Below are 23,236 nucleotides of genomic sequence, written 5' to 3'. Positions count from 1 at the left end.
CTAATAGAGCTTTGCAGTTACAACTCTGGTCCCTGACTTTTAAAATTTTATGGAGTAATTGAGGAGAAGGATAGACAAATAATGAATGAATGATACAGGAAAGCTTCCTGGAAATGTGACTTTGAGACCTGGTAATGCCCCAATAAAGGTGGCCACTCTCAGTTTTTCATTTTCTTTCCACAAAGAACAGAGGAAGAGTTCCTAGATGAAGTGAAGAGGAAGCTGGCTCAGACAAGCCCTGAGAAAGACCTGTTGACCACAAAGCCTTGTCACTGTAAGGATATCCTGAAGTTAGTGCTCTCACCCCTCACCCAGCATTGCTTGGTCATTGGAGAAATGACCTGTGCATTTTACTACCTGCTGGAGGCTGCAGCTGCCTCCTTGGACCTGTCAGATAATTATATGATGAGCAGGCTCTGCAATCTGCCCTTCAGCTGAGCCTTTTACTTTGAGAATTTGATTGAGATCTCTTACAGTCATAACCATGAGTGAAAAGTGGAAGAAAGTAGGAGAGAGAGAAGAGCTAGAAAGGATTTAGGAAAAAACGTGAAGTGGGAATATGGTAGTGGAATAGCACCGACCTGTGCTGGCACTGCCCCTGACTCTTGCACAAGTGGTCCAGCTCCTGTTTCTAGCTTGAAGTCCAAATCTGTTTCAAATTCTGATCTTGGCCCTCATCATAACCTTACTCCAGCCTTTGCCCTAATCACACCAGCATCATCCTAATCCTAATCTGGTTTCTTTATCCCTTGCCCTGTTTGGAGGCCTTCTTTTATTTAAGGAAGGCAAGCAGTCTTCTGGGCCAACCCTCAGCATTTTCATTTTTGAAAAAACAAAAGGTGAAGATCTGTCAGTTTGAGGAGGCTACTTTCTGCCATCTTCTATCAGAGGTGAGGACAGGGGGTGACCTTGAAGTGCTGGCTATTTCTCCTTGAGGGTTACCCTATTATTTCTTTTAAAATCTCTTCATTGTTTTTTGTATATGATTATAAATGTGATAATGTGATAAAAGGTTTATTCACATTTAAAATATAGAAATATATAATAGGTAGAAAGTGAAAGAGTTCCCACTAATCCTACACCCCCCCACCATAATTAATAATTGTATGCATGTTCCACCAACTGTACACACACAGCCATATCATTGTTTTCCATTATTTTTTAATAGGATCATATTCTACATTTTCTTGTTCCTGCAGCTTGCTTTTATTCTTGATAGTATAGACAGAACCTATTTACATATTGGTGTGCATACTGATCCACCACATAGTTACAACTGCCAAGTACTCCATTGGCTAGATCATAGCTTAGCTCTTCCCTTCTTCAGGTGCATTTAGGTTATCTCTATTTTGGGGATTATTATAAACATTGCTACAGTGAATATTCTTCTTAAGTATCTCTTTCTCTCCTTGTGAGAGTGTTTCTGTAAGAGAAATTTCCAAAGGTGGCAATGCTAAGACACAATTTTAAAGTTCATAAATACATCATCACCAAATTGCCAAAAATATCAAGTTTTTCCCATTTCCTCATATCCTTACTAACAACAGATACTACCAGTCTTTTCTAACCTTGCTAATTCCTAGACAAAGTTATATTGTTTTAATGTGTTTCTCTTAATTAATAAGGTACATCATTCTTCTAGGTTTATTGGTCATTTGTATTTTTTTGTGAATTATCCATTCATGTTCATTGAAGTAGATATAAACTAATTTGCTCATTGGAGTATATGTAAAATAATTTTAATGTAAACCTTAAGATAATTTGGTTAGGATAGTAAACTTAAGGTACATAATGTCTTGAAGGCCAAAGGGACTATTAGAGTTGTCACATTGTTGCATTATTTATGCTTCAACCAAGAGGTCTTCAGAGCAAAGTTAAATAATTATTCTTTCCTTTTATAAGTGAGAGTTATTGTACAGTCCTCCCAAGATTGTTCTTTGTTCTAGAATCACGTAGACTTTATCACTTTCTTGAGGGATTCAGCCTTAGAATGTGAAGATATAGGATAACTTCAAGGTAGTTCCCCAGCTCCCACCCCACATCTACTGTGAGTTAACCTATTTAGGAAGAGAGATAAAGGATTTGGTGATATTATAGATGCTTTCTATGTCATGTGAGAGCATCTGAGTCTCCACTCAAATGACGATCCCTTCTCAGTCTAGCAGCATCACATTTTAAATCATAGCCTTCCTCTGTTGCCCACTGACAAATATGTGGGAGATGAGAAAGGAGGATACTTTCTCCATAATCCTATTTTCTCAACCCTTTACTCACTTATGGCCATACTGGTGCTTGTTAGGGTGACTGCTAACCAGGCTATGCTCTAGCTCAGCTCACTCTTAGCACCTCAGTAACCCCAACTACACATCTCAAAATGAAAGAGCCAGTGTGTTATATCCAAAACCTTGTATTTACATTAATACTTCTTGTTTTCCCATCTCCAGGTCTGTTTCAACATGGGACACATCACTTTAGCCAAAAAATTGGCTAGGAAAGCCCTTCGGCTGCTGAAAAGGAATTTCCCTTGGACCTGGTTTGGTGTCCTTTTCCAGACATTCCTGGAAAAGTATTGCCATCCCTGTACCCTGAGCCAACCTCCAGACAACCCTAGTGAGAAGTGAGAAGGCTTCCTAAGACTGTAGTTAACTAGCCTGAGCTTTGCCTTTTTGACCTAAACTACTCTTTTTCTATCAAATAATCTTCAAGCATCTAACAGACAAGCAGATAACAAGATATATAACAGTCAGCATACATATATATATATATATGCATGTAACAAATAAGTATATAACATACAGTTCTAACTCTTCCACCTTACTCCCCCAGCCAATTACGTGTAGCACATAGGGGTTTAAAGAATGAATCTTTTTTTGAAACCTCTCTCTGAACTTTTCCTGATCAAGAGGGATTAATTAAAATGGCATATGAGGTTAGGAGTAGTGGGAAACAAGGACTATTTCTGAATTTGGACATCTGTAGATGGCCCCATGATGAGTAGACTTGGAGCTCTTGTAGGGAGGGAACTTTGGGCATTAGTAAAGAATAAGGGCATGCTAACCACCCTGTGCCTTGCAACAGTAAGAAGAATTTGGCAGTTCTGCAGCAGCAGGTGCATTGCCTCTCCCTACTCTGGCAGCTCTATAACCTAGAGGCCACAGCCAGTAGCTACAGGTTTGCCTGCCTGGGTACTCTTATGCAGAAGAATTCAGCCGAGAAGTTTGCAAATGAAGCCCAGGTAAGCAGGTCCTTGCTTTACCTTTGGACTTCACTCAGAAACCAAGTTCCTGGTTTAGCATGGTTCTCCAATAACCCAGACAACGCTGACCATGTGTTCAAGTGAGGTTTCTCAATTTGCAGTTTATAGATGGGTTTCCAGGTATGAGATTATCTGTGAACTCCCAGAACTGAATGCAGAATTTTATGTGTATATTCAAAAGAACCTTTGGGGGCTGACAGGAGGAAGAAAAGGGGTCATTGCTTTCATCAGATTCTCAAAGAAGCCTGTGATCTAAGAAAGATTTAAAACTGCTGATTTAGGAAAAAAACAAAAGGAAATGTGTCTTCCTCATTTTAGTGTCTTACCTTACCTTTCTCTCTGTCTTATCCACGTATTCAACAATGAACTACTTGGTGAACACCTGTTATATGCCAGGCACTGATCTTGACTCCAGGGAAATATAATAAGTAAAATATACAGTATGTTAGGTGATAATCAATGCAGTGGAGCAAAATAAAGTGGAGGCAAGGGGATTTGGGGTTCTGTGAGGTGAGAGGTGGGGTATAGTTTTGAACAAGGTGGTCAGAGAAAGCTTTGCTGAGCAGGTGACATTGGAGTAAATATCTGAAAGAGGCGAGAAAGTAAGACTGTCTGAGAGTAGAGTATCCAGGCAGAGGGCACAGTGAATGCCCAAGGCATATCCTCTGTGTTTGAAGGACAGTGTGACTGGAGGGGAGGAAGAGGAGGAGAGTGAACCAAGAGATGAGTTCAGAAGGACCGGGAAGGGGTGGGGTGGCAAATGGTGCAGACCCTAGATAGGCCACTGTAGGAGTTTTGGCTTTTACTCTGAAAGAGATGGGAAGCCATTAATGGGTTCTGAGAAGAGGGGTGACAGTACCTACTTATATTTTAATAAGATCATTCTGTCTGCTGTGTTGAAAGTAACATGAAGGGGACAAGGGAGGAAGCAGGGAGACCAGTTAGGAAGCTAATGCAGTAATCTAAGCAAGAGATGGTGATGGCTTTGATTATTATGGGGAAAAATGGTTGGGGGTGGTCTTTTGTCAAAATAGAGGCAATAGGATTCACTCATGGATCAGTTCTGGGATGTGAGGGAAAGAAGAGTTGAGGATAATCCAAAAAGTTGTGACCCATACTTCTAGAGGGACAGTGATGCTCTTAATTGGGATAGGGAAGTCTGCAGGAGGAGCAGATTTGGGGGATGATTTGGGAGCTAGGCTTTAGATATGTTTTATTTGAGATGCCCATTAGACATCGAGGTGGAGACAAGTCTGGTGAATATGAGTCCAGGTGAATATTCAAGTCTGGGGTTCATGGGAGAGGTCTGACATATGGGAACCATCAGTGTGCAAATACTGTTTAAAGTCACAGGACTGTGTGAGAACACCAAGGGAATTAGTATAGAAAAGTTCCAGGGACTTTGTTAACAGCTCCAGCGTTAAAAGGTCAGAGTGGTGAGAAGAAACCAGCAAAAGAAACTGAGAATAAGTTGCCAGGGAGACAGGAGGAAAACCAACAGAGCCTGGCATGCTGGAAAGCTAGGGAAGACAGTGTTCCAAGAAGAGAGCACTATTTCAAGTGCACACATAGTTATATAGAACACTATTTCAGATATGCACATAGTTATATAGAGATCTAGGCAGCTGCCCTGAAGAGCTCTATCGAGCAAATATCAGAGGTCTTAAATTAGAAAACAAAGATGAGGTAGTTTAATCAGTGTTTTGAAAGGGAAAGTCATGGATTGGAGAGGAAAAGCAGGAGCATGTAGAGAAAGTGGTTTGTTTAAAGAACAGGCAGTGAGAATGATCCAGTTAGAAGTGTAGGGGTGAGAAGGAGCATATTTTTCTAGCTGGGTTGGAGGCAAGTTGTGAGATACCAGGAGTTTAGACTGAGTGACCAGCAAGGCATCATAATAGACTCTTACATAGGAAAGGAACAAAATGGAAATGTTACATGAATGTACAATGGGAATATTTTGCACTGTGTTTGTTTCCCTGCAGGTTGTCTCTACCTATGTGGAGCTCTCTCAGTTCTCCCAGAGCATGGGCATCAAGGACAAGTGGCTGCACTGTGAGCAGATGGCCATTCAGAAAAGCAGTTTATGTTGGTTCTCCAGGGAGGGATTGTTGGTCACAGCTCAGGTCATGCAGGCCCTGGCCTACACCAAGCTCTGCCTTGGCCATCTTGACTTCTCCATCAAGCTGGGTAAAGGGACTTAGGGATGATGGGTCTAGGGCTTTTAGAGAGTACATGTTCACAGCTGGATCTCACACGGTGCTCTTGAACCTCCTCAGGTTTTCAAGCTCGTGAGATATGCAGATACCTCAAGAAACCAGCTCTGGAGAATCTGGTTCTCTCAGTTCTCTTCAGATCTGCATTTCTGAAGAAGAAGTATTAAGATCATTTTCTGTCATTTGTATTTGTTTCCTAAGAGGGGTGTGTATATTTTCCCAGAGAAGTTTGGAGTGGAGAGGGAGAGAAGTTTGGAGTGGAGAGTGGAGAGGATATTCCATTTCCACACCCCGGGATATCCTTCCCTTGGCCACTCCACACACATTATCTTAAGTGTGGAAGAATCAGGAGTGGAAATGCAGAGTCAGAGCTACTATGTATTCCTCAGCACTTGGGGCTCATGGACAAACTTTCTTCAAACAAAAAATCTGCAGGGAGATAGAGAATTGCAGCAGCTGAAGACCCTGGAAACTGCCTCAGAGGCAGTCTCCCACCTCCTTTGCCTAGAGATGGGTCTGATCCCAGGCATAGCTGTTCTCTATATAAATAGAGCTATGAAGAGGAGATCTAAAGGATGTTAGGCTGCTTTGAAGGTATAAGACCCCTTCCTTTCCTACCCATCCTCCTCACTCCCTAGCTGGTCTTAGTGACTCTGTCTCTCGGCAGATTTGGTCTGTGTGTCCATGTACTGGAGAGTCAGTGGGTGCTCATTTCTCAGGGTTATGATGTCCTTGGCCTGGCCTGCTTTTACTCTGCTTGCTTAGATCTGCTGCCCTATGGAAAAGGTAAATCTTGCACAGGTCTCTGCTGTACTCCTGAGGGATTGAGACCTCAGATGGGGCTCTAGGTTTGGAATACAGGCAGTCATGAACCTGTCCCTCAGGCATGGCCTCTGCCCCTAACCTCTGGCTCCTTAAAGTCTGGGAACCATGTTGTGATTCAGGGGTATCTGCCTTTGGGGTCTTGTTTCCTTCCCTGTATCACATACCTTCTATACCCTGGTTCCTACACTGATAGTATATACTAGCGTGGTTACCTTCTCTGTCCACAGGATTGCTGTTTCGGCCCTTTAGTGAGTGTCTGCATTTCATTCAAATCTACGAGCACAGCCGTGTTCTGACCTCTCAGAGCAATGTCATGCTGGGGGTCCACTCCTCCCTGGCCATGTGGTAATGTCTTACTCAAGGGTTGTGGAAAAGGATAGACATTTAAGTCATTTAAGCTGTCTCTCCCCACCTGACAGGACTGTTGAACATCTGTAACCAACTTTTAAAGACCATTCACCTCCCATACCCTCCCATCTTATTAAAAGGGCTCTTGCCCTTTAACAGGTTTTGGCCTGTAGGTCAAGGGTTACATTTAGGGTTATACTTAACTGCTAGAGTGACCCATAGCAAGGCTGAATATAATTGGTCTCTTTTTAAGTTTCCTTGTATGTGAGTTAGTAGCCTTGATCACTTTCTAGCATCACAATTCTGACTGTCCAGAAGGTCTTAGAGCCTTAAAGAAGTGACGATTTTAAGCAAAAGTCATGGTTGGTAAGCAGCGGATATTGCTGAGAGCTATTACTCTTTCCCTCCAGGTTTGCCCAGGAATCACAGTGGGACCTGTTTGAGCACTATTTCTCCAAGGCTTGCCAGTTGGTGAAAAGAACCAATGCTTCACTATTTGGTGCACATGGCTTTGTCCGATTCCTAGAGTGCCATGTGCTAATGTTACAGAAAATACCAGAGGGTATCTTCATGCATATTCCTCTAGAGCTTCGCAGCCAAACCCTTGAGGTACCTGTTTCTCAGCTGTCCTTCAACTAACACCTAATTCACTTAGTTCTACCCTATGATGCTCTTTCTACCACCTGCATCTCTTCCTTGTTTTCCCTTTTACTGGCTCTGTCTCCCTTTACTCTTTGAATCCTTTGTTTCTCCACCTAGAAAATTTCCACCTACCTTATGTATCCTTCCAGATATTATTGCATCTAGTTCTGGACTGGGTTTCTTTCCACCTTTGCCAGCTACTACCCAGTATCATTAAAATATTAACATTTAGCCTTGCTCAGTGAACCTGTACTCTATGGGTCAGTCTGTAATTTGACACATCTCCCTACAGCCTTTCTGAGTCTAAAACACATTGCAATTCCTCTGTATCCCAAAACCAGTTTTGCAGCCTATTTTGCCATCAGTAACTCCTCCCTGTTCCCTCAGCCATGAGTGAATATGCTGAATGAGGACCTTTGTAAGTTCTGATGAAGTGGTATGTTAGGAGAATGAAGCACTAATCCCAGAGCTAATGGACCTTCCTTTCCTTTCAATACTTTAAGAAGTTCTTCTCTCGATGTGTGACCTGCGCTGTCTATCACCAGTGGGTATCTGAGCTTAAGGCCTCTGTAATGAGATGTGAAAAGAGAGAATTCATGTCCCTGACTAACAGCATCAGACCTTTTGACACTTGCTTGACCAGGATTTGGATAAAAGGAGAATTTCTGCAGGAAAATAACTTGTAGAAAAGAAATTTAGGAATACAGAGTAAGCATTTCTTCCTGGAACCCTTGTGTGAGAGACATAAAGACAGTCTCAGATTCTTACTCATGAGCAGTCAAAGGCTGCACTTCTGAAGTAAAAAGGGATACACAGATGTAAGGAGTTAGTCCTTGCTCCAGAGGTAAGTATAATCCTCTTCCTAATGCTAGGCCCTACCTGGACAGATAGGAATCCCTTCTTTTGTTAAACAGCAGTTTCTTCAGCTTCTCTCAGCTCTTTGTTTCAGTATCGGTAACCCTTAGGCATAGAAAGTTCTTCCTTGCTTTTAGCCAAAGCAATTGGGTTGTTTCCTTGGAATAATTGGATGGTCACTAAGGAGAGAAAAAGGTCTTAGAAGTCACAATGTAATGTCTATGAATGATAACATTAGGCAAGAAAAGGAGAGGAAAGAATATAGTTCCTTTCCTCAGAGCCCTGCAAATCTCCTTCTTTCCCAGGGCCGCTATTTAACTTTGTAATTGCTGAGGACATTCTTTGTATTTATCACATTCTTTATGTTCCTTCTTTCAGGATTTAACAGAGTGGCTGATGTCAAGGAGAATAAGGATGCAGAAGAAACTCAAGATGTATGTGTTAAAAGAACAATAACCTGAAGGGACCATGATTCTCTTATTGTATATAACACAAGGAAATGCCCCAGATTCTCCTTTTAAATATATAGTGTACATATTAAGTATCCTCGCCTTTATAGTTACTGCTCTCTATACGTTTATCAAAATAAAAGACTATTTTTTTCTAAAACATACCACTTAGATTTTTTTTAACTCTTAAAAGTCATTAGCACAACTCTACCAGAAGTTAAAACCAGGAGTAGACGGGAGGCCTGGAAGGCTTTAAGATGAACTGATTCCATCTTTTGTAAGGTGAGATCCATTAGCAGATGAAAAACTATGACCCTAATAAAGAAATCGCCATTACTTAAGGAGGGCTGGTAGTGCGAGTGCCTTGGTGTTGCCCTCTTTTGGCACAGATATGGTAATGGGCTCCTAAGAAGTCAAGGAGTCTTTGAGAAGTACAAAGGGTTATGGGAATCCATTTCTCCTTTGTGCTGTGTGATTTGGGCATTCCCAGGTAAAATTGCGAAGTTGCCAGAGTATGTGTAACTTTAGCTTTCTCCCTTTTTCTTCTCTTTGGAGTTGCCATCTTTGGCCTTTATCTATTTGAGGGTGTTTCTTCCGCTGAGTATGACCTTCCCGCTGATTTCTTACACTTTGTAACTCAATCATCTAGTGTCCATAGGGTGGATTTGCTAATGTTATGATAGCTGCAATTCGTTATTTACTTACTTGTGCTTGAAATACACTGTTTAAATCCTATATCAATTCTGTGAGTCAAGTACTATTATTATCCCATGTTACAGATGAAGAAATGGAAGCCTAAAAAGAGTTTACCCCAACAAACATAGGCACAAAATGATAGAGCTGAGCTTCTAACTCAGATTTGATTCCAGAGATTATGCTAGGCTATGCAGGCTTTCATGGGAACTAAGCTTTCCTGTACCCAGTCTTTACTATTCTCTTCAAATGGCCAAGATCAGAACTTTAAGGACAGGAAGGGAGATGTTTATGAAAGCGAGGCCTGCACTTACCCTTTAAATCATGCAATCTAATCTATACATTTCCTTCTTCCACTTTTCTCCCTCTTGCTACCTTTCTTTTTCCTGTCCCTCTATTCCCTTCATCTTCCCTCTTGGATTCCTCCCATCTTACTCCTTCCTTTCTTCTTCTCACCCACTTTCTGTCCTCCTCCCTCATTCCTTTAAATTTCTGGTAGGTAATATAGGGTAGCAATCCAGAAAAGGACTCTGGAACCAGATAGGCTCGGTTGAAATTCTAACTCTGCTGCTTATTAGCTGCATTCATTTGGGTATATAATTTATCCTTCTATATGTCTCAGTTTCCTTTTCTGTAGATGGAGATAAAATATCCTCTTTCCTAAAAATAGGACAAAAGACTGTCAATGTGAAGATTAAATGATTATAAAGCACCTGACATATAGTAAGCACTCAGTGACTGGTAGCCATTATTATTGGTTCAGCTTTTATATTTAAAAGTAGATGTTACATTTATGTGGTAGAAAATTCAAAAGAAACAAGTGTATAAGAGTGAAAAACTCTTTCCCATCTCTGTCTTCCAGACACCAGTTGCCCTCCCCAGAGATAATCAGTGTTACCACTTCCTTGTGTACCCTAGCAAAATTGTTCTATGCACATGTAAGCAGTAGTATATAGTTACTGCATCCTTCTTTCCCACAAATGGTGGTGATAGGTAATAACACCCTGCAGTACTTCATCCTTTTTTTTTTTTTTGGCATTCCCTTTTGGCACTTTTTTTATTGAGAAAAAATTCACCCTTTTAAGGTATACAATTCGGTGCTTTTTAGTATATTTGTAAGACTGTACAATCATCACCACTATCTAATTCCAGAACATTTTTATCACCCCAGAAAGGAACTCTGGTCCCATTAGGAGTCACTCCCCATTTCTTCTTTCCCCAATCTTTGTAACCACTAATATATTTTCTGTCTTTAAAGATTGGCCTATTCTGGACATTTCATATAAATGGAATTATTATACATGGCTTTTTCTTTCAGTTAGCATAATGTTTTCATGGTTTATTTATGGTGTAGGGTTACTTTTTATGGCCAGGTAACATTCCATTGTACCACATTGTGGCACATGATGCCACATTTTATTTATCTGTTCATCAGTTGGTGGACACTTAGGTTGTTTCCAGTTTTTAACTATTGTTATAAATAATGCTATGGTAAACATTCATGTACAAGTTTTCGTGTGAACATAGGCTTTCAATTCTCTTGAGTATATACCTATCTTGGCATTTCCAGGAATTTCCAGGTCATACAGAAATTCTGTGTTTAACTTTTTGAGGAACTGTCAAACTGTTCTCCAAAGCCTCTGTACCGTTTTACATTTTTGCCAGCAATTTCCACAGCCTAGCCAACACTTGCTTTTGTTTGCCTTTTTTATTATAGCTATCCTAGTGGGTATGAAGTTGTATCTTATGATGTTGATTTATATTTCCTTAGTAACTAATGATGTTGAGCATCTTTTCATGAGCTTACTGGACACTAGTATATCTTCTTGGAGAATGTCTATTCAAATTATATGCCCATTTTTTAATTGGAGTTTTTGCCTTTTATTGCTGCATTTTATGAGTTTTAAAAATATATTCTGCATACTGGACCCTTATTGGATTTGATTTGCAAATATTTTCTCCAATTCTGTAAGTTGTCTTTCCACTTTCATGACAAAATCATTTTGCAAAATGAAAGTTTTTAATTTTGATGAAGTCAATGTATCTGTTTTTTAGTTTGGATCTTTGTGCTTTAAGTGTCATATCTAAGAAACTATCAACTAATCTGAGGTCACAAAGATTTACTCATGTTTTCTTCTAGGAGAGAAAAATCAACTTTTTATTTTGGCTTTTACATGTAGGTCTTCAATTTATTTTGAGATAATTTTTGTATATCATGTGAGGTCATGTTACAAAATCATGCTTTTGCATGTGGCTATCCAGTTGTCCTAGCACCATTTGTTTTTAAGCAAAATATTATTTCACTCATTTAATTGTCTTGACGCCCTTGTTGAAAATCAGTTGATCTGAAATGAATGGGTTTATTTCTGGCCTCTCCATTTATTCTGTTGGTCTATATGTCTATCCTTATGCCAGTACCATACGGTCTTGATTATTGTAGCTTTATAGTAAGTTTTACAATCAGGAAGTGTGAATCCTTCAACTTTATTCTTCTTCTGCAAAATTGTTTTGGCTATTCTGGGTCCTTTGCATCTACATATGAATTTTAGGATTGGCTTGTTGATTTCTGCCAAAAGGACAACTGTAATTTTGATAGGGATTGCATCAAATCTATAGATTAATTTGGGAAGAATTTCCATCTTAACAATACTAAGTCCTCTGATCCATGAAACTGTGATATCTTTTCCATATATTTAGATCTTCTTTAATTTATTTCAATAATGTTTTGTCATTTTAATGTATAAATATTAGACTTCTTTTGTTACATTTATGCCTAAATATCATATTCTTCTTGATACTATTATAAATAGAATTGTTTTCTAAATTTCATGTTTGAATTGTTCATTGCAAGTATATATAGAAATACAACTGATTTTTGTGTATATATAGTTTTCTTTTTTTCTCAGACAAGTTACATAATGTGTATTGATTTTGCATCCTGGAACTTTGCTGAACTTACTAGCTCTAAATTTTTTTTTTAGATTCCTTAGGATTTTACATATGCAAGATCATGTCATCTAAAAATAGATGCTTTTCTTTCTTTCTAATCTGGAATCCTTTTATTTCTTTTTCCTCCCTAATTTCTCTTTCTTAGAACCTTTAGTACAATGTTGAATAAATGTGGCAAAGAGTGAATATTCCTGTCTTATTCCCAGTCTTGGGGGGAAAGATTTCAGTCTTTCACCTTTAAGTGTGCTGTATGCTTTTGATAGATGGCCTTTATCATCTTGAGGAAATTCCCTTCTATTCCTATTTGTTGAGCATTTTTGACATGATATGGTGTCAGATTTTGTCAAATGCTTTTTTGGCATCTGCTGAGGTGACCATGTGGTTTTTGTCCTTTGTTCTATTAATATGGTATAATATCACATTGACTGATTTTTATATGTGAAATCAACTTTGCATTCCTGGGATAAATCCCACTTTGTCATGGTGTATAATGCTTTTTATTTGTTACTATATTCTATTTGTTAGTATTTTGTTGAAGATTTTTACATCTCCATTGATAAAGGATGTTGGTCTGTAGTGTTTTTGTTTTTGTTTTTTCTTGTGATTTCTTTGTCTGTTTTTTGGATTAAGGTAATACTGGCCTCACAGAATGAGTTAGGAAGAATTCCCTTGTCATTTATTTTTTAGAATAATTTGTAAAGGGTAGGTTTTAAAATTCTTTAAATATTTAGTAGTATTCACCAGTGAAGCCATCTGGGCCTGGGCTTCTCGTTGTGAGTTTTTTTCTTTATTAATAATTTAACCTCTTTACTTGTTATAGATCTATTCAATTTTTTATTTCTTCTTGAGTCAGTTTCAGTAATTTGTGTCTTTCTAGGAATTTGTTCATTTCACCTAGGTTATCTTAATTTGTTGATATAGAATTGCTCATAGTATTCCTTTATAATCCTTTTTCATTTCTTAATGCCAGTAGTTGTCCCTCCAATTTCATTCTGTATTTTAGTGATTTGAGTCTTTTTTTTTTTTTTTCTTGGCTAGTGTAGCTTAAAAAGGTTTATCAATTTTGTTGATCTTTTCAAAGAACCAACTCTTGGTGGTGTTGATTTTTCTCTATTATTTTTCTGTTCTCTATTTCATTTCATTCATTTCTGTTCTAATTTTTATTATTTTCTTCCTTCTGCTTGCTTTGATTTTAGCTTACTCTTCAGTCTAGTTGCTTCAGGTAAAAGATTAGGTTGCTGTTTTGAGATCTTCTTCTTTAATGTAGGTGATTAAAGCTATAAGTTTCATTCTAAGCACTGATCTTGCTGCATCCCATAAGTTTTGGTATATTGTGTTTATATTTTTATCTCAAAGTGTTTCTAATTTCCCTTGTGATTTCTTCTTTAACACAGCTGTCATTTAGAAGTATGTTGTTTAATTTCTACATATTTATGCATTTCTAAAATTTACCTCTGTTACTAATTTCTAATTTTTTTTCATTATGGTAAGAGAACATACTTTGTCTAATTTCAGTCCTTTTAAATTTATGGATACTTGTTTATGGTCTAATATATCGTGTATCCTAGAGAATGCTGCATGTACACTTGAGAGGAATATGTATTCTACTGCTGTTGGGTGGAGTGTTTTATAACTGTCTGTTAGGTCTAGTTGATTTATAGAGTTGTTCATGTCTACTGTTTCCTTGCTGATTTTCTGTCTACTTGTTCTATCCATTTTTTAAAGTGAGATATTGAAGTCTCCAACTATTACTCTTTAATTTTCTATTTCTTCCTTTAATTGTCAGTTTTTGCCTCACATTTTTTGAAACCCTATAGTTAGGTGCATATATATTTATAATTGTAGTATCTTCTTGATGGATTGACTTTCTTGTCATTATGATGTCCTTTTTATCTCTAGTAACAATTTTAAGTCTTAACTTTATTTTGCCTGATATTTGTATAGTCATTCCAGCTCTCTTTAGCTAGTTTTCATGGTATATGTTTTTACTTTCTTTCACTTTCAACCAACTTGTGTTTTTTAATCTAAAGTTTTTCTCCTATAGGCAGCATGTAGTTGGATCATATATTTTTAATCCATTCTGCCAATTTCTGCCTTTTAATTAGAATGTTTAATCCATTTACATTTAATGTAATTACTATAAAGGTAGATTTATGCCTGCCATTTTATTTGTTTTCTATTTGTCTTATGTCTTTTTGCCTCTCTTCATCAACTACCTTCTGTTGTGTTAAATGTTGTGTTAAATAGATAATTTTAACTTTAGATTTATAATTGTTAATCTACGAAGTTCTCTTTTAAATCAGATAGATAGGGAGGAAGACATTTTTCCTAAGTAAACATTCCCTCTATTGATGCAAGTCTTTGGTTAATTTCCAGAGTTCTGAAAAAGTTGATTCTGAATATATTTGCCAGTTTTCTTGTTTCCTGTTGCTGTTTTTTTTGTTGTTGTTGTTTTTTGTTTTTTGAGAGAGTCTTGCACTGTCACCCAGGCTGGAGCGCAATGGCACAATCTCAGCTCACTGCAACCTCCACTGCCCGGGTTCATGCAATTCTCCTGCCTCAGACTCCTGAATAGCTGGAATTACAGGCATGCATCACCACACCCGGCAAATCTTTGTATTTTTAGTAGAGATGGGGTTTCACCATGTTGGCCAGGCTGGTCTCGAACTCCTGGCCTCAGGTGACCCACCTGTCCCAGCCTCCCAAAGTGCTGGGATTACAGACATGAACCACCACGCCCGGCCTTCTTGTTGCTTTTTGGAGGAGAGAGTTTTCACAGGTTCTTACTCTGGCATGTATCAGTTTTAATATATGAGTTATTTTATGGCTTCTGAGTTTGGTTCATTCTTGAAAGGGCTCTTTTCTCTCTAAAATTATTTTAACTATTTCTCAACAGTCTTTCAACTATTTTTTAGGCCAATTTTATCAAAATAGTATTTACATTTAGGAAAATGTACCCATTTTAGCGATAGGTTTTTGACAAATATATATACCTGTGTAATCACTAGCACAGTCATGATAGAGAACATTTCAATCAGAAAAGTTATTTCAGATCCCTTTGTCATCATTCCCATTCCATCAATACTCCCAGCTTCGACACAAAATACTCTCATTACATTTTTCATTGTCTTTGTGTTATTTCTCCTTTGTCATTTTTTATTTCACTCTTAAGTTGCCTAATAGTGTCTCTTTAATTTCATTTTATTTTAAAGAAGCTGTTCTTTTATGTATTAGTTATATCATTTTTCTCTTTTAAAATTAACTTCGGTGGCTCAAGCCTGTAATCCCAGCACTTTGGGAGGCCTAGGCGGGTGGATCACGAGGTCAGGAGATCGAGACCATCCTGGCTAACACGGTGAAACCCCGTCTCTACTAAAAAAATACAAAAAACGAGCCGGGCAAGGTGATGGGCGCCTGTAGTCCCAGCTACTCGGGAGGCTGAGGCAGGAGAATGGCGTGAACCCGGAAGGCGGAGCTTGCAGTGAGCTGAGATCCGGCCACTGCACTCCAGCCTGGGCAACAGAGTGAGACTCTATCTCAAATAAATAAATAAATAAAATAAAATAAAATAAAATAAAATTAACTTTTTGAGTAAGATGCTTAATTGTTAAGAGTGTGAATTTTCCTCTGAGTATTTCTTTAACTGAACTCCAAAGGTTCTGATATGAGGAGATCATCTCACCATGTTGCCTGCATTTGCTTTGCTTTGCTTTATATTGCATGTGTTTCTTATTATAAAATTTAGAATGGCAGTATTTTCATCTTAGAAGTTACTTTTACAACTATGACTTTGGTTAGTATTCATAGACTTCCTATCATGATCAATGATGGAATTTTTATATTTCCTCTTCCTTACCGCTCAATTGATTGTTATTTTTCTTAGTATTTTCCTTTGAACTCAGAAGTAAAAATACACTTTTTACTTCTGACATGTTCTAAAAAGTTCTAAATATATTCAGACCATGGTGAGTTTTTCCAGAGAGTTCTTTTTAGTCTTTATTCTGCCCTTTTTTCTGCCACCTCACCACTCCCCAGCAGGCAGTCCCTAGTCATTAATTGATTGGTGGGCAAATTGGAGCCCAGGGCACACCACTTGTCCTTCTTCCTGAGGTGCTTAGGCCAAGCTTAGGGCCCCTCCAGATGGCGAAAACCTCTTTATGCCTAGCTATTTGTGATTGTAACAAGACTGGGTTACTGAGCATTTCATCCCAATATGGGCAAATACATACATCCCTCAGTATCTGCGGGGGATTAGTTCTAGGACCCTTGTAGATACCAAAATCTGTGGATGCTCAAGTCCCTTGTATAAAATGGTGTAGTGTTTGCATATAACCACACATCTCCTCATATACTTTAAATCATCTCTAGATTACTTAAAATACCTAATACAATATAAATGTTATGTAAATAGTTGTTATACTGTATTGTATAGGGAATAATGACAAGGAAAAAGTCTGTACATGTTAAGTACAGATATAACCATTTTTTTCTAATATTTAAAGAAATATCTAATATTTTTTTTCAATATTTTTGATCCACACTTGCTTAAATCTCTGGATACAGAACCCATGGATATGGAGGGATGACTATATTTTCAAATTGAACAGTTTCAGAAGAAATTCTGGCAAGTCCTTAAAGGCTCTTTCACCCCTAGCCTGGACTAGCTTTCATTTACACTTGACCATGGCCATTCCTTTACCATTCCTTTTTCCCTCCCCTCAGTTCGTTTCTCCATGGGGCCCTTCCCAGGCTCCAGAGTTTAGACCAAGGGAAACAGTGCTACTAGATGACCACCTATTTAAGAGACAGCCAGCTCTGGTAAGACTGATGTCTGTAAAGGTCTTCTAGTGCTTGAAAATCCTGTGTCCTGCCAAGGAACAGACTTGGTGTCTATTTCCATTTCTGTCCTTGTTCCTGTTTCCTTTCAGTCCCATTTCTCACACACCATTTGTCCTGGGTCTCTCTTAACTATCATTAACCTATCACCACCCCCACCCCATCATATGGTGTCGCATCATGTCACATATTCACAAGGTGCAGAGCAGAAAGGAGAAGAGCTTCCTTAACTCAAGCAAATGAATCTGTACTTGGAGGCATCATGAGAGAAGCAAAAAAAACTTTTGAAGAAGACTTTTCAGCATCCCTTGAATCAAACTGCATTGTAGTGTTCTGACCAGGGAAGGAAACCATTTCCCCATTGACAAGAGATAGGAGATCATACAGCACAAAATTCAGACCAGAGTCTTTTCCATTCACAGGCCAAGCAATTAGTCACACTTGGGCAGTTTCCTTTCGCATTCAGCCATTAAGAGTTTGCACATCATTATTAGGATTTATTTAGCCCAGTGTGTAATGGCAGAAGAACCAATGGGGGAGGTGGGGTGCAGGGAGGTCTTCCCCAAGACATCTCAGTCATATCTGAGCATCACTTTCCTTGACAGTAAAGTTAGGACATTGGATTAGATCTTAAAGTCCCTGGTTGCTCAGATATCCTAAGGATCCTAGGGCATGAGCTGGCTGGATGGATGCACAGAACCCCTAGGGATGGTCCTCATGAGTTTACAGTGTGATGAGTTTAGCTGGATGGAGTCTGATTGTTAGGTGGATTCTGGGCTGGCCCACAGGAGGCCCCTCCACCCTTGTTCCCTCCCGGGAAGATGACTGTGGCATATGTCACAGGCTTGGAGCAGACCAGGACCTTAGGAGGTAGAGGGGGCAATGAGGATGGAGCTGGGAGTGATGGTTTTCCTGATGGGGGATCAAGAGGTAGGCTGGTGTAGGTGGTATTGTCAAATGAAGGTGGTGAGTCAAGTCTAACGTGTGGTACATCCAAAGGCAATTCAGCAGCCAGTCCAGAGTTACTGACGTGGTGGACCACTGAGGAGGGATTCTGAAACAAAAGCAGGCAAATCAGGAATGCCTCCCTCTGCCCCAGATCTCCCTTTGGTGGGAAGCCCAGGACCACACTAGATCTATCTCTTGAATCCTGAGTATGTCAGTGGGCAAAAGGGCTTCATTGTGAAGATTTTCAAGCCCCAAGTTTCTCCCCAAGTCTGAGAAGGTGGGATGCCAAGGGAGACCATTAGTGTCAAGTTTATAGCATTTAAGAAGAGGGTTTTGACCCCAGCTAGGTCCCAGTCCTTTCTCCACCCCATCATCCTAGGACCTCTCAGTGAGTGTGATGAATGGAAAGTCTGGGGAATTTGGCTGCGGGCCTGCAGAGGCTTCTTACCATGCCTGAAACTCTGCTGCTCAGGAATCGGCCACTGACACCAAGCCTGTTCCCTGGCAGAACAGACAACAGCAGCATAGTCTGCTTCCGGGGCTGGCTCAGAGCCCTTCCCTCACTCCCTTCCTTCAGAAGCCTCTGAAACCTCTTCACTACTGCAGACTCACCTTCCCCACTCCCACCACCAAACCTTTACCCCTTCCATCTCCCCAGCCTGCTGGAAATCTCCCCACCCACTTATGGTTTCCAGAGCTCCCTTCAACCCACCTCAGCACTCAGCCTACCTCCCGAAACCCTTTCCCCACCTTCTGCAACGCCTTTCCTGCCATTGCATTGCCCCACCCTTTCTAATTCCTGTCTTTCCGCAGGCTGCTCCCATTGAATCTCCTTCCCTCCCCTCCATCCCTCAGCCCTGCGAATTCTAGGATATGGGGGCCTTGAGACTTAAGCCCAGCTAAATCCATTTGTAGGGGGATTGGACCTAGACTCCTGGCCTTATCTACACAACTGGTTGATACAGGAATAGTAGGGCCAGGCTGAGATAGGAAGATAGCCACTTACCTTTTTTCCTCTTGGCCATCACAGCAAACAGCACCACCGCTGCCACCAGCAGGCCTACCAGGAGCACAGCACCCCAGATCAAGGGGATGCTGAGGAACAGAAAGGGATAGGCAGGCTCAGACCTGAAGCCTGTGGGGAGCTGCTGGCCAGGAGCCCTGGAGCAGCCACAGAAGGGTTACATTCTCGATTGGGAGAGGGAGATGGAATAGAATGAGGAGGGCTGACTGAGGCAGGGCAGAAGAGGGACTCATTAAGGTGTCCTGGCTGAAGATTCACCAGCATGAAGGGACCATTGCTGAACCAGGACAGAGAAGTATGTATCTGTCTGTCTGTCCGTCCGTCCATAAGTTCCCCAGAGGTGGGAAGAATCATAGGTTTTCCCCTTCAATTTAGTTTGGAGCTCTAAACAAGTCATTGTCTCCACCACCACCCTTTTCCTGGCCTCCCAAATCCAATCTTGTCAGTACCTCTTCTCATCCTGGCTGGGTTCCAAGGGGTTGGCACTGCCTGCAGGGTCTGAGAATGCATTCTCAGCCAGACTGCCAATCTTATGGATCTCTTCTTCGTCCTCTGTCAGGCCAGGAACGGAGTCAGAAGGAAACATTTAATGAGTGTATGCCCATGTGGGCAGGCTTCAATATCCTGTTGAGTTCTGAGGGACTGGAGGAGTGGAGCCAAGGAAGGAGAGGACCCCAGGAAGAAACACAGAAAGGGGAGGATGGGATGTTCTTTAGGGGCCTGTCATTCCAGAGGTCAGGAAATGGCACTGGCTTTTTATGTCTTTACCTGGTTGTGACTACACCCACTTTTCCCTGTACCACCAGCTCCCCCATCTTCCCGCTGCATTTCTTCCCTTTTACCTGCTCTACCCCTCACCCCTTTGGCCTTATCAAGCTGTTCAGTCCATGTAAAAACACCTACTGGATGATCTGCACCCACCTCTCCTTCCCACCTGAATAGGTTTCTCCAGTTCTCATCCTCAGGGTGACATAGCTCCTGGCTCTCATGGGTCTTAAATGGGGTCTCCTCACATACCTGCAACCCTGCAACCCCAGCCCAAGCTCTGCCCTCAGGACTGAAGGAAATCTGGGTGAGCCCTCATGTGATGCAACACTAACCAACTGACCCTTGCTGAGAGCCTTGCTGGGATCCTGAGACTCAGTTTGAAGACAAGGCTTCTGTCACCCATAGGATGTAATTGACTTCTGGCTGCAGGACTTGGGGTTGGTTTCTCTGGGCCTGGACACTTGTCTTAGGAACCTAGCCAGTCCTTTCAGACCAACTGGAATGGGGCCTTGCCTTGTTCTTGAGAGATTAACCATTCCTACTCCCCATCCTATGCCACACCAGGAACTGGGGCTGCTGTGGCACATGTCCTGCCCTCCTGGTGCCTATTAGGCTGCCTTTGACCACCTTCTCTGAAGCTAAATGCTTGCCTGAGCTGCAAGCCACATCATCTCTGGATGCTATGCACCACCTGCCTGCCTGAAAATCATTCTCCACAGCAACTGCCCCATAGCAGCAGGTCAGGGGCCCAGGTCCCTGCCTCCCTGACCCTCCTCCCAGAGAGGCTCATCTTGTCACAATTTGCTTTTTAGGGAGTTAGAACCTGAATTTAGTAACTCAATGTGTCAAGGAATGAGGAGGGCAAAGAATGACAAGGATTAACAACATATTTATAAGACAATAACCACGGGCTTGAGATGAGAAGGATTCTAATGACAACATAGTCTACCCTCTTATTTAGAGGGAAAAAAACAAGGGAAGGGGCTGGGGCGGTGGCTCATGCCTGTAATCCCAGCACTTTGGGAGGCCAAGGCGGGCGGATCACTTGAGGTCAGGAGTTCAAGACCAGCCTGGCCAACATGATAAAACCCCGTCTCCACTAAAAATACAAAAATTAGCCAGGCATGGTGGCAGGCACCTGTAGTCCCAAGCTACTCGGGAGGCTGAGACACAAGAATCACTTGAACCCGGGAGTCCAAGGTTGCAGTGAGCCAATACTGCCATTGCAGTCCAGCCTGGGCAACAGAGTGAGACCCTGTCTCAAACAAAACAAAATGAAACAAAACAAAAAACAAGGGAAGGGAAAATGCTCTACTTAATTTTATTATTTGGGGATTGGGCATAAAATACTTGAGAAAAGGAAGACTTAAAGGTGAAAAAATGTCCAGTTCCATAAAAGAAAAGGAGTGGCTGTCTGTGCCTGAGGTAGCTGACCATTTTCCCTCCAGAACTTTATTTTTAGAACATCCTATCTTTCTTTAAAAAAACCCAACATTTTAATATTTTAAAATTTTAATAAATGCTTGTATACTAGAAAAGTTATGGGCTCTGGGAATGAAACCTGCAAAAACAATGTCTTTAATACTGAAAATAGGGTCAAGAATATTGGCTTAAAATATTAATGACACTTTTTCCATTTTTAAAACGAAAGGAGTTGAAGTAGTTCAGGTACTGAATGTACCCACTTGTAGGTGAGACATACTAGATGCCCTGTGAAGACTTATAAAATTAAATAAGGTATGAATTCCATAATTCTTAAGCCGTCAAGCCCACTGTTACAGGAATAAAACACTGAAAGCTACAAAAATTAATTCTGGTTTTATATACTCAGATTCAACATTGTTTAAAATATTTCTAATTAAAAAATAAATTAGCATCAAGTATGTTGAAAATGCTGGAAGAAGAGGCCAAGTCCCTGGGGTGGGAAGGACACGCCTTCCTGTTGGGAAGCACACTAGTGTGGAAGGGAGATGGGGATGGTTTTCAGCTGATTTATCTCAGACTTCCCACCCAGTTTGGTTTCCGCTCCCTGCAGAGCTGTCAAGAGGATATCTCCTCGGAATGCCTCCTCCCCAGGGGCCCCCACTCCTCAAGAACCCAAGAGCCCTGGCAATAGGTGGGGGTGGGGAGGGTAGGTCCAAGGGGTGGTAGCTGACCTAGGATAACTCACCTGGGGGCAGTATGTTCAGAGAGACTCTATGCAAAATCTGGGGCCCCCTGGCCCCATCCACCATGCAGCCATACTCGCCAGCATCCTCCTCCTGCAGGGTAACCATTTCCACCTGCAGCAGGCCCCCACCCAGGTCTGTGAGAAACGTACGCCTGCCCGCTGGAGCTCTGCGATCCACAGCTGAGGACACTAGGGGCTGGCACCCCTCCGGCGAGAACCGGCACCACACCTTCTGAGCCTTGACATCCTGGAGCCTGTAGTGGCACTGCACCAGAATGGAGCTTCCCACGGGTGCCTGCAGCACCTCGGGGAGGCTGCCAACTATGCCCTGACCTGGGGAAGGAAAGGAGGTGGAAATTGTGGGCCGGAGCTGGGAGCACCTCCCAGCCCAGCTGCTGGTATGGGTGTGGCATTCACAATAACACTTTACTCCTGGGCATGGGGCTGAGCACATGGGGCCCGGAGCTGCAGCTCCTCCTGAACCTTACCTTCTAGTCCCAGGAGCAGCAGCAAGAGCAGGTTGGGGCCCATGGCTGGGCAGAGAAATGTCAACTCCTGGGCTTGCCTGGGGACTGACACAGCATTCCCCTGAGGGCAGGAAACATCTGCCTCAGACAGTCACGTGGGGTTCTCAGTGACTATGGGGTGGGAGACAGGAAATGATGGGCACCTCCAGGAGTGGGGAAAGGGAGTTCTTCCAAGCCCTGGTTGGCTCAGTGTTCAGGAACTGCCCTGAGGGTAAGTGTGGGCAAGACAGGATGAGAAGACCCAAAGAAAGCTGGAAGCCTGCAGTGGCTGGGGCCCAGCTAAGGGGTGAGATGGGAGGATTGTGACAATTGGAGGACAAGAGAGAAAGAGGAAAGATGATCTTCAGGATCTTCCTAATACAGAATCTGAGGGTGCACAGCTGTGAAGGAGGAAGGTAGAGTGCCCTGCACCTCACCCAATGCCATTCTCACCCTCAATTCTTCGGGAGTGCCGCCCCACCACCCAAGCTTTTAAGAGGTTGTCCTTGCATGCAGTACAACCTCAAACAGGAAGTTTCACCTTGATCCTGTACCCTGGACTGGGTCTTTCTTCATTTATTGTCCTGGACACTCTAGACCCCTTCCATCTGGATCCACATTCTTCGGTTCTGGGAAACGAATTATTTCTTTCATAATTACATGTCCATTTTCTTCTCCCCCTCCCTTTTTCTGCAACTCTTTAACTAGTTGGTTATTGAACGTCGTGTGTTCATTTCATTTTTATATCTTTTCT

General features: G+C 41.4%; 2 protein-coding genes and 1 long non-coding RNA gene across 6 annotated transcripts in view; 2 read left to right on the top strand and 1 right to left on the bottom strand.

Annotated features, from left to right (window-relative positions):
- The window catches only part of LOC105513787 (adenylate cyclase type 10-like), a 32,413-nt gene extending 32,197 nt beyond the window's left edge, over positions 1-216 (top strand). Inside the window, exon 13 of the mRNA XM_011944804.1 lies at positions 186-216. Coding sequence (XP_011800194.1) covers positions 186-205 — 20 coding nt within the window. The 3' untranslated portion in view covers positions 206-216. The remainder of the gene's footprint in view (positions 1-185) is intronic.
- A 6,446-nt stretch (positions 217-6,662) lies between these two features.
- Positions 6,663-8,750, top strand: LOC105513246. Of its 2 annotated transcripts, none has more exons than XR_001001974.1 (2): positions 6,663-7,992; positions 8,518-8,741. It is a non-coding gene; the product is annotated as an uncharacterized LOC105513246 (long non-coding RNA). The 2 variants fall into 2 exon arrangements; XR_001001973.1 differs by having other exon boundaries at positions 7,850-8,128; positions 8,518-8,750.
- Positions 8,751-17,463: 8,713 nt separating this feature from the next.
- On the bottom strand, positions 17,464-22,562 carry TREML1 (triggering receptor expressed on myeloid cells-like 1). Of its 3 annotated transcripts, XM_011944074.1 has the most exons (6): positions 22,465-22,562; positions 21,977-22,309; positions 19,488-19,590; positions 19,021-19,109; positions 18,463-18,515; positions 17,464-18,120 (listed from the first exon to the last, which is right to left on the bottom strand). In XM_011944074.1, exons 1-6 carry the CDS (start codon positions 22,505-22,507, stop codon positions 17,806-17,808), a joined length of 936 nt encoding a protein of 311 aa, XP_011799464.1. In that variant the 5' UTR covers positions 22,508-22,562; the 3' UTR covers positions 17,464-17,805. The 3 variants fall into 3 exon arrangements, with proteins under 3 accessions (XP_011799464.1, XP_011799478.1, XP_011799472.1); XM_011944088.1 differs by lacking the exon at positions 18,463-18,515; XM_011944082.1 differs by lacking the exon at positions 21,977-22,309.
- Between the last annotated feature and the right edge of the window lie 674 nt (positions 22,563-23,236).

This window comes from Colobus angolensis, unplaced genomic scaffold, assembly GCF_000951035.1.
Source record: "Colobus angolensis palliatus isolate OR3802 unplaced genomic scaffold, Cang.pa_1.0 Scaffold105, whole genome shotgun sequence".
Taxonomy (NCBI): Eukaryota; Metazoa; Chordata; class Mammalia; order Primates; family Cercopithecidae; genus Colobus; species Colobus angolensis.
This window is presented reverse-complemented; position numbering and strand designations above follow the sequence as displayed.

Bases quoted from the DNA above. Each gene is read 5' to 3' on its own strand.
- TREML1 (XM_011944074.1), bottom strand. From the start codon at position 22,507: ATGGGCCCCAACCTGCTCTTGCTGCTGCTCCTGGGACTAGAAG. The intron at 19,110-19,487 runs GTACTGACAAGA...TCTGTTCCTCAG, and splicing joins CCCAGCCAGGATGAGAAGAG to CATCCCCTTGATCTGGGGTG. The intron at 18,516-19,020 runs GTAAGTGGCTAT...CTGTTCTGCCAG, and splicing joins GATGGCCAAGAGGAAAAAAG to GGAACAGGCTTGGTGTCAGT.